This window comes from Triticum urartu, chromosome 2, assembly GCF_003073215.2.
Source record: "Triticum urartu cultivar G1812 chromosome 2, Tu2.1, whole genome shotgun sequence".
NCBI classification, from domain to species: Eukaryota; Viridiplantae; Streptophyta; class Magnoliopsida; order Poales; family Poaceae; genus Triticum; species Triticum urartu.
In genome coordinates this window covers 580,588,549-580,599,501 of record NC_053023.1, presented here as the reverse complement: position 1 = coordinate 580,599,501, position 10,953 = coordinate 580,588,549, and the positions used below count along the sequence as shown (strand labels likewise).

At 49.4% G+C, this 10,953-nt stretch overlaps 1 protein-coding gene across 1 annotated transcript; it reads left to right on the top strand.

The window, feature by feature from the left end:
- The first annotated feature begins 1,252 nt into the window (after positions 1-1,252).
- Positions 1,253-2,546, top strand: LOC125538917 (chitinase 5-like). The gene is made up of 2 exons (XM_048702234.1): positions 1,253-1,756; positions 1,848-2,546. Exons 1-2 carry the CDS (start codon positions 1,330-1,332, stop codon positions 2,249-2,251), a joined length of 831 nt encoding a protein of 276 aa, XP_048558191.1. The 5' UTR covers positions 1,253-1,329; the 3' UTR covers positions 2,252-2,546.
- Positions 2,547-10,953: the final 8,407 nt, after the last annotated feature.

Below are 10,953 nucleotides of genomic sequence, written 5' to 3'. Positions count from 1 at the left end.
GAATCATCAAGACCGAAGGCGCATACCTTACGGCCATTTCGTCGAACACCTCGCTCGCGGGGGGGAGCGGCACCGTTGAACGGCATCGCCGGAGCACCTCCTTGCGGCGGGATGGAGCGAGAGGTTGAAGAAGGTGGATTCTTTGAAGCCGGAACCTTCCTCCGCTTTACACCCGCGACCTTGCCGACCTTCTCCGCCGCCGGCCGCGATCGCGCTGCCGCGTTGGCGCCTGGAGCGCGGGCCATCGCGGCGGGGTCGGCCGGATTCCCGCCCTGCACAACAACGTTGCCCTGCCGCTTGCAGGCAGGCGCGGCTTGGGCTTGGGCGACGACGGCGGGGCCAACTTGGCCGGCGACGAGATCCGCCCGAGCGGAAGGGGCGTGGTCGACCTCGACGGTGACGGGGGACAGCAGGGGGTCGTCCATGGCGGCGACGGACGGCCGGGGAAGAGCAGCCGGAGCTTGCGGAGTGGGGGCAATGGTGGCGGAGGGTGCGGAGAGCGGGAAGGGCCGCGCGGAAATGTCCCTCCCGCCAAATCTCGCGCGGGATAGGGGTTGAGCTCGGGTCGGCCTCCCAGCCCGTAAAGATAGAGGTTGGGGGAGAAGATTTGTCGCGCCTCGCGAAAAAATTTGCAGGCCGGGGCGGGATGCGGGGTCTGCTCGTGCAGATTTTCTGGCCCCGACTCGCAATTTGGCGGTTATTTTACGGGCCGGGGCGTTTTGCGGAGTCTGCTAGAGTTGCTCTAAATCCAAACATGCATGTATAAGTTTCTTTTAGGGGGAACAACATGTATTGGTGATCGAACTACTGAGTGCGCAAAGAGGAAAATTATGCATGCATGTATAACTGATCGACTACTGAGTGCGCAAGGAGGAAAATTGACCACTGAGCATAGTGCACGTACCACCCGGGTAGGGGCACTACCGAGTACCGACGTGGAGAGTGGAAAAAAGATCGAACTTGGAGGGAGAAGCACGCCGGGATTAAATGATTAATCCCCCATCATCCCGACGAACGACCAATTGGTCGCAAACTTCCAAACTCTCGTGTAGTGCAAGGACGTGCGGTGCAGGGCACGCAGCAACCTTCCAAACTCTCGTGTACCGGCGAGCAAAGAAAAGTCTTGATAGTCGACGAGCCGCGCGTGATTCTTTGACCGACGGTCGGTTTGATCTAGTCCAAACCTTGACGCCCAAAGTCGTCGGCAATGATAGACGTCCACTGCCTATATAAACCGCCTGCGACCATCTTGCCATGTACACTCAGCTCGTAAACAAAGCAGCTTTGCTAGAGCGGAACAAGTTTGGCCACCGTTAACCTTATTTCGAAATGGCGAGGTCGCCCATGGCGATGCTCCCGTTCCTGGCACTCGGGGTAGCAGCACTAGTCCTGTCTGCCGCGGGAATGGTGGCCGCGCAGAAGTGCGGCTGCCGGGCGAACGAGTGCTGCAGCCAGTACGGCTACTGCGGCACTACCGACGCCTACTGTGGAAAAGGATGCCAGTCCGGCCCGTGCACGGCGAGCGGTGGTGGCGGCGGCGGGAGCGGCGTCTCCGTGGAGAGCGTCGTCACCGGGGCGTTCTTCAACGGGATCAAGTCCCGGGCCGGCAACGGGTGCGCCGGCAAGAGCTTTTACACGCGCCGGTCGTTCCTGGCCGGCGCCCGGGCCAACCCCAACTTCGGGAAAGGCAGCACCAGCGACGACGGCAAGAGGGAGATAGCCGCCTTCTTCGCCCACGTCACCCACGAGACCGGACGTAAGTTCAACTCCAATTAACCGACTAAGACGAGTTTAATCTCGAATTGGTCCTCCATAATTAAGCTGGCTATTGTATAACTTATGTACAGACATGTGCTACATCGAGGAGATCGGCGGGGCGAGGCAGAACTACTGCGACAGGAAGTACACGCAGTGGCCGTGCGCCTCGGGGAAGGGGTACTACGGGCGCGGGCCGCTGCAGCTGACGTGGAACTACAACTACGGGGCGGCGGGGAAGAGCGTGGGGTTCGACGGGCTCAACAACCCGGAGAAGGTGGCGCAGGACCCGGAGGTGGCCTTCAAGGCGGCGCTCTGGTTCTGGATGAACAACGTGAAGCAGGTCCTGCCGCGGGGATTCGGCGCGACGACCAGGGCGATCAACAGCGGCGAGTGCAACGGCGGGAACGCGGCCGCCATGAACGCCCGGGCGGGCTACTACAGGGCCTACTGCAGGAAGTTCGGCGTCGACCCGGGGAGCAGCCTCACTTGCTAGGTGCTTTGGGCCTGATCGAGATGGGCATGCAGAGAACATGCATGGCTTATGTAGAATAAACGTTCGGCATGCGTATACGCGTCTTAAGCCGTCCAAACAAGAAAAGGGTGAGGATGTGGTCTAGCACGTACCAAGATCCTTGCAGTAGTACTGCTCACGAGCTCTACTCTTTTTCCTCATCAACAAGCAAAAAGTGTTACTCCTATGTTCTTGTTTATTACTCATGTCTAGGTACATCTGTATCTAGAAAAATCTAATACGAGAAATTCATGACGGAGGTAACATTATTGAGATAGTAATATTTATTTTTATTGAATGCATCATTGGCGAGGTTTGACATGGTCCACCGTTGCCGTGCCCGTCAGGTGTAGACTTGGGCATTTGTCGGAGCCCGGCCCCAAACTGAAGCTCGAGCACAACCTGGCTTGACCCGAATAACATAACAATGCGTTTTTCCTATTTTCTTTTCAATATCGGGGTATATATATGTGCATTATTATAACTACATTTTTTAAAAAATAATCACATCTTTTTAGGTATTTTGGCTTTTGGGCTTGACCGTTGTGTCTAAATTTAGAGCCTGAGCCTAATTTAATCATCCGACTTTAGGTTTAAGCCGTCGTCAGGCTGCTCGAGCCTAATTTAATCATCCGACTTTACGTTTAAGGGCATGTACAATGGTGTTATATTAAGAGTGCCATGTAGGATAAATGATGAGGTGGAGGAGAGAGAACTCGTAAGAAAAGTTTTGTGTTCTTTTATTTAAGAGAAGACAAGAGATAATCTCTTAGCACAATATGTCTCACCACGTTTTTAGGAATAGCTAGTTATTGAAGATAAGGCTAAGACATGACCCGTTGTAGACGTCTTTTTGTCATCTGTATATTACATGCAAGACTTAAGATAAGTCAATCTCATCAACCATTGTACATGCCCTAAGCCGTCCTCAGGCTGCCTGTGCCTAGATTTATCCGGGTGAGACGCTACCTAATCCATGGAGATCTAAGCCGAGTAGATATAGTGTTTATCCCCAAAAGATATAAAGGTAAGTTGTTAGTAGCTCAGGATTTCAAGCGCATCATAAGGGCATGTACAGTGGTTGATAAAATAGTTTTATCTTAAGTCTTACATATAATTTAGAGATGATAAAAAAATATGTCTACAATGGATCATCTCTTAGCCTTATCTTCAATAACTAGTTATCCCTAAAAACATGGTGAAACATATTGTGCTAAGAGATCATCTCTTGTCTTCTTTTAAATAAGGAGACAAGTCTTTTCTTATGATTCTCTCTTCTCCACCTCATCATTTATCCTACGTGATATTTCTAAGATAAAACCTGAAGGAAATATGCCCTAGAGGCAATAATAAAGTTGTTATTTATATTTCCTTATATCATGATGAATGTTTATTATTCATGCTAGAATTGTATTAACCGAAAACTTAGTACATGTGTGAATACATAGACAAACAGAGTGTCCCTAGTATGCCTCTACTTGATTAGCTCGTTAATCAAAGATGGTTAAGTTTCCTAACCATAGACATGTGTTGTCATTTGATGAACGGGATCACATCATTAGAGAACGATGTGATGGACAGGACCCATCCGTTAGCTTAGCACTATGATCGTTTAGTTTATTGTTGTTGCTTTCTTCATAACTTATACATGTTCCTATGACTATGAGATTATGCAACTCCCGAATACCGGAGGAACACTTAGTGTGCTATCAAACGTCACAACGTAACTGGGTGATTATAAAGATGCTCTACAGGTGTCTCCGATGGTGTTTGTTGAGTTGGCATACATCGAGATTAGAATTTGTCACTCCGTGTTTCGGAGAGGTATCTTTGGGCCCTCTCGGTAATGCACATCACTATAAGCCTTGCAAGCAATGTGACTAATGAGTTAGTCACGGGATGATGCATTACCGAACGAGTAAAGAGACCTGTCGGTAATGAGATTGAACTAGGTATTGAGATACCGACGATCGAATCTCGAGCAAGTAACATACCGATGACAAAGGGAACAACGTATGTTGTTATGTGGTTTGACCGATAAAGATCTTCGTAGAATATGTAGGAACCAATATGAGCATGCAGGTTCCGCTATTGGTTATTGACCGGAGAAGAGTCTCGGTCATGTCTACATAGTTCTCGAACCCGTAGGGTCCGCACGATTAATGTTCTGTGACGATCGATATTATGAGTTTATGTGTTTTGAGGTACCGAAGGTTGTTCGGAGTCCCAGATGAGATCACGGACATGATTAGGAGTCTCGAAATGGTCGAGACATAAAGATTGATATATTGAAAGGTTATATTTGGACACCGGAAAGGTTCCGGGGGTCACCGGATAAATACCGGAGTACCGGGGAGTTACCGGAACCCCTCGGGAGGTCAATGGGCCTTCATGGGCCTTAGTGGAAATAGAGGGCGGTAAGGGAGCTTTGGGGCGCGCCCCCTAGGCCCAAACCGAATTGCTTTAGGGCTTGGGGGCCGGCCCCATCTTTCCTTCTTCCCTACTCCTCTTTCCTTCCCCTCCTAGTTGGACTAGGAAAGGGGGAACCTACTCCTAGTAGGAGTAGGATTTCCCCCTTGGGGCGCACCCTATGAGGCCGCCGGCCCCCTCCCCTTGCTCCTTTATATACGGGGGAGGGGCACCCCTAGGACAGACAAGTTGATTGTTTAGTCGTGTGTGGTGCCCCTCTCCACAGATTTTCACCTCGGTCATATCGTTGTAGTGCTTAGGCGAAGCCATGCGTCAGTAACTTCATTATCACCGTCATCATGCCGTCGTGCTGACGAAGCTCTCCCTCGACACTCAGCTAGATCTAGAGTTCGTGGGACGTCACCGAGCTGAACGTGTGCAGATCGCGGAGGTTCCGTACTTTCGGTGCTAGGATCGGTCGACTCGTGAAGACGTACGACTACATCAACCGCGTCGTCATAATGCTTCCGCTTACAGTCTACAAGGGTACGTGGATGTAACACCCCGAGAATCATGCTACAGTGATCTCACACTAATGGTGCCACGTCATCAAGTTTAACTAAGCCAAATTGCCACTCGAGAAAAATCAAAGCCAATTTCAAAATTTAAAATATAGTCAAATATAATATTTCTTGAAACAGTAAAACTAAAATGTTTGCATTATTCTAAAATTCTTCTGACCAATTGTCACGTTGAAGTCAAGATCATCTGAGTCACCAATTAACACCTAGGAAGTTATAAAGTGGTCCAACAATAAATAAGAATAGCCTTTCCAAAATAAACAAATACTTATACAATTCCAAATGCCCCCAAACTTTGTGGGACACTCCAGAATATTGCATAGTAATTGTTTGCAAAGTTTGAGTCCAAGAAAAACTCATTTGCTATGTAAACTAAATAGAAAACTAAGACAAAATGATTAACATAAAAAAGAGAAAGGGAAATGGACAAACTTACCTATTGGACTGGGCTCTACGTGCACAGTGCACAATCGGCGCAGCCCAGTCGTGTCTTCTCCTTCCTTCCTGTTCATAGGAGACCGTGGCGCGCATCTGGCCGCCATGGCCACGGATGGAGGCGTGCCGGCCATCCCACTGCTCCCCTTTCGGATAAGGCCGATCCAGACACCCTGCAAACCCTAGCGCCTCCCCACTTCCCCTCCCCTCGCGCCGCTTCGCTCTCTTCCACACCTGCCCGTGTCATCGTTGCCATAGCCTTCTCCATCCGTGTGGCCATCATCCACCTCATCGGTTCAGGTCCTCGCCCGGAGCTGCGTCTGCTTCGTCTTCGTCGACTCCGAGGAGTAGTTCGAGCAGGTCATCGCCACAGCGCTGGGATCGACCGCTTCTTCACGCTTCGCTCGTCAGAGTTCTCGTCGAATTCACGTATGTCTGCTGCTACTAAGCTGCCAATGGGACCCCATGCGCCCCCTAGGTGAGCTCATGGTCCTCCTCGACCTCCTCTCGCTCCTCCTCGTGCCTTGTTGGCTCGTTTTCGTCGCGGCTGAGCCGTCACCGCCATCGGACGTTGTCGTCCGGGCCACTTCCGGCCATTCTAGCTCGCACCCGTGCCACCTACGAACGCGGTGCGGTGCCCTCGTTCGAATGGCTTGAGCCGTTGCTCGATTTGGACCCCGTAGATACATTCACGTATGTCGCCGCCGCTCCTGAAGCTCGTCGCTGTCACGCGCGCGCGTGCATCCAAACGGCGACTGTGCCCGCGCTCGCTGAACCTGGCCACACTCCTCGCCGCGCCCCGCGACTAGCACTAGCCGCGCCCCGCGACTAGCACTAGCTGCGCCTCCTATCCAACCCCGCCGCGTCCCGGCGCGCTCACTGCCGCTTTTCCCTCCAGCTGCACCCCTGCTCAACCACGCTGTTGCCCGCGCCTGTGCCTGCTTGCCGCCGCTGCCCTCTCACGCTCGGAGCTCTGCTCCCGCACCCTCGCCGCTCCTGCCGCTGCTACAGTAACTGAATGTTACTGTAGCATTGGCTAGCTTTTGCTATTTCTACCTTCTTAGCTCTTTGGATGGCAACAAAACTATGGTCAAACAAAGTCTAACTTCGTTGAAATTAATTTGTGTTGGGAGTTCGCATGACAACCTCCAAATTATTCCATTGGACCAAATTCAAATACAACATGGATTAAATTCTATAAAAATCGCAAAATGGTTTGTTCTGTTAACAGGGAACAGAAGTAACCCCTACCTATGTGTTCCGTGTGGCTGGCTATGCAACCGGCCGACCCATGCTTTAATTAGGCTAGGATTAATTAGGGCTAGTTTAGGTAGGATGTAATTTAGTGCTAATTAGTCTATATAAACAATGACATGTGCCCCCCTAGTTTAAATTAATTTAGCCTAAGTAATCTACACTTATGACCATGACATGTGGGCCATGCTATCCCTTTTGACTAGTCAAAAGTTGACTGGGTTGACTGCACTTTAGAAATTAACTTTCAAATTTAAAACAATTCTAAAAATTCTAGACTATTATTAAAGCTTTAGAAATTCATATAAAATAATCCGTAAGTCAGATGAAAAAGTTTTATACATGAAAGTTGCTTAGAACGTCGAGACGAATCCGAATATGTAGCCCGTTCGTCCGCCACACATTCCTAGCATAGCGAACACACAACTTTCCCCCTCCGGTCCGGCTGTCCGAAAACGTGAAACACCGGGAATACTTTCCCGGATGTTTCTCCCCTTCGCCGGTAGCACCTAGTACTGCGTTAGGTCACCCTAGCACCGCATATTGCCATGTTATACTTTGTGATGCTTTGATTGCTCTGTTATTTATTGTGTTCCCCCTTCGTTACTTCTTTCTGGTAGACCCGAGACCGCGGTTGAACCAGTGATCGACTACTTCACCTTCGGGGGTCCGTTTCTGTCTGCAGAGCAACCAGGCAAGCCCCTCCCCCCCTTTGATCACCGGATATCGCCTATTCTTCTCTCTACTGCTTGCATTAGAGTAGTGTAGCATGATACCGCTTTCCGTTAATCCTATTATGATGCATAGCCTGTCATTGTTGCTACAGTTGTTGATACCTTACCTGCAATCCTAAATGCTTAGTATAGGATGCTAGTTTATCATCAGTGACCCTACATTCTTGTCAGTCTGCCATGCTATACTATCGGGCCGTGATCACGTCGGGTGTTGATCATGGGTATATACTATACATATTACACATGATACATGTTGTGACTAAAGTCGGGTCGGCTCGTTGAGTACCCGCGGTTGATTCACGAATTGGGGGCTGAAAGGACATACTTTCCCGATGGCCCTCTGTGTGGATCTTTGTGGCGGAGTGACAGGGCAGGTTGAGACACCCAGGAGAGAGGTGGGCCTGGCCCTGGTCAGCGTTCGCAATTACTTCAAGATAACACGCTTAACGAGATCTTGGTATTTGATCTGAGTCTGGCCATTGGCCTATACGCTCTAACCAACTACACGGGAACATTTATGGGCACTCGACGTCGTGGTATCAGCCGAAGCCTTCGTGACGTCAGCGACTGAGCAGCGCACGCCGGGTTGGACCGCGTAACGCAACTTTCTTTGTAATGGAGGTTGCTAGGTCTGCTCACCAGCCCTATACGCAACGTGTAGGTGTGCAATGGGCGATGGGCCCAGACCCCTGCGCCATAGGATTTAGACCGACATGCTGACCTCTCTGTTGTGCCTAGGTAGGGCTGCGATGTGTTGATCTTCCGAGGTCGGGCATGACCCAGAAAAATGTGTCCGGACAAAGGGGATCGAGCGTGTTAGGAAATGTGGTGCACCCCTGCACGGAAGTTGATCTATTCAAATAGTCGTGTCCCTCGGTAAAAGGACAACCCGAAGTTGTACCTTGACCTTATGACAACTAGAACCGGATACTTAATAAAACACACCCTTCCAAGTGCTAGATACTGAAGGAAATATGCCCTAGAGGCAATAATAAAGTTATTATTTATTTCCTTATTTCATGATAAATGTTTATTATTCATGCTAGAATTTTATTAACCGGAAACATAATACATGTGTGAATACATAGACAAACAGAGTGTCACTAGTATGCCTCTACTTGACTAGCTCATTAATCAAAGATGGTTATGTTTCCTAACCATGGACAAAGAGTTGTCATTTGATTAATGGGATCACATCATTATTTGAATGATCTGATTGACATGACCCATTCCATTAGCTTAGCACCCGATCGTTTAGTATGTTGCTATTGCTTTCTTCATGACTTATACATGTTCCTATGACTATGAGATTATGCAACTCCCGTTTGCCGGAGGAACACTTTGGGTGCTACCAAACGTCACAATGTAACTGGGTGATTATAAAGGAGTACTACAGGTGTCTCCAAAGGTACATGTTGGGTTGGCGTATTTCGAGATTAGGATTTGTCACTCCGATTGTCGGAGAGGTATCTCTGGGCCCTCTCGGTAATGCACATCACATAAGCCTTGCAAGCATTGCAACTAATATGTTAGTTGCGAGATGATGTATTACGGAACGAGTAAAGAGACTTGCCGGTAACGAGATTGAACTAGGTATTGGATACCGACGATCGAATCTCGGGCAAGTAACATACCGATGACAAAGGGAACAACGTATGTTGTTATGCGGTCTGACCGATAAAGATCTTCGTAGAATATGTAGGAGCCAATATGGGCATCCAGGTCCCGCTATTGGTTATTGACCGGAGACATGTCTCGGTCATGTCTACATTGTTCTCGAACCCGTAGGGTCCGCACGCTTAAGGTTACGATGACAGTTATATTATGAGTTTATGCATTTTGATGTACCGAAGGTTGTTCGGAGTCCCGGATGTGATCACGGACATGAAGAGGAGTCTCGAAATGGTCGAGACGTAAAGATTGATATATTGGAAGCCTATGTTTGGATATCGGAAGTGTTCCGGGTGAAATCGGGATTTTACCGGAGTACCGGGAAGGTTACCGGAACCCCCCGGGAGCTAAATGGGCCATGATGGGCCTTAGTGGAAAAGAGAAGAGGCAGCCCTACATGGGCTGTGCGCCTCCCCCTTCCCCTAGTCCTATTAGGACTAGGAGAGGTGGCCGGCCCCCTCTCTCTCTTTTCCCCCTCCGCGAATCCTATTCCAACTAGGATTGGGGGGGAATCCTACTCCCAGAGGGAGTAGGACTCTCCTGGCGCACCCCTTGTGGCCGGCCAGCCTCCCCCCTTTTGGTCCTTTATATACTGAGGTAGAGGCACCCTAGAACACACAAGTTGATCCACGTGATCTATTCCTTAGCTGTGTGCGGTGCCCCCAGCCACAATAATCCTCGATAATACTGTAGCGGAGTTTAGGCGAAGCCCTGCTGCCGTAGTGCATCAAGATCGTCACCGCGCCGTCGTGCTGACGGAACTCTTCCCCGACACTTTGCTGGATCGGAGTCCGGGGATCGTCATCGAGCTGAACGTGTGCTCGAACTCGGAGGTGCCGTAGTTTCGGTGCTTGATCGGTTGGATCATGAAGACGTACGACTACTTCCTCTACGTTGCGTCAACGCTTCCGTAGTCGGTCTGCGTGGGTACATAGACAACACTCTCCCATCTCGTTGCTATGCATCACATGATCTTGCGTGTGCGTAGAAATTTTTTTGAAATTACTATGAAACCCAACAGTGGCATCAGAGCCTAGGTTATTTATGTTGATGTTATATGCACGAGTAGAACACAAGTGAGTTGTGGGCGATATAAGTCATACTGCCTACCAGCATGTCATACTTTGGTTCGGCGGCATTGTTGGACGAGACGACCCTGACCAACATTACGCGTACGCTTACGCGAGACCGGTTTCCCCGACGTGCTTTGCACATAGGTGGCTTGCGGGCGACTGTCTCTCCAACTTTAGTTGAACCTAGTATGGCTACGCCCGGTCCTTGCGAAGGTTAAAACGGAGTCTATTTGACAAACTATCGGTTTGGTTTTAATGCGTAGGTGAGATTGGTTCTTGCTTAAGCCCGTAGCAGCCACGTAAAACTTGCAACAACAAAGTAGAAGACGTCTAACTTGTTTTTGCAGGGCATGTTGTGATGTGATATGGTCAAGACATGATGCTGAATTTTATTGTATGAGATGATCATGTTTTGTAACCGAGTTATCGGCAACTGGCAGGAGCCTTATGGTTGTCGCTTTATTGTATGCAATGAAATCGCGATGTAATTCTTTACTTTATTACTAAACGGTAGTGATAGTCGTGGA

Bases quoted from the DNA above. Each gene is read 5' to 3' on its own strand.
- LOC125538917 (XM_048702234.1), top strand. From the start codon at position 1,330: ATGGCGAGGTCGCCCATGGCGATGCTCCCGTTCCTGGCACTCGGGGTA. The intron at 1,757-1,847 runs GTAAGTTCAACT...ACTTATGTACAG, and splicing joins CGTCACCCACGAGACCGGAC to ACATGTGCTACATCGAGGAG.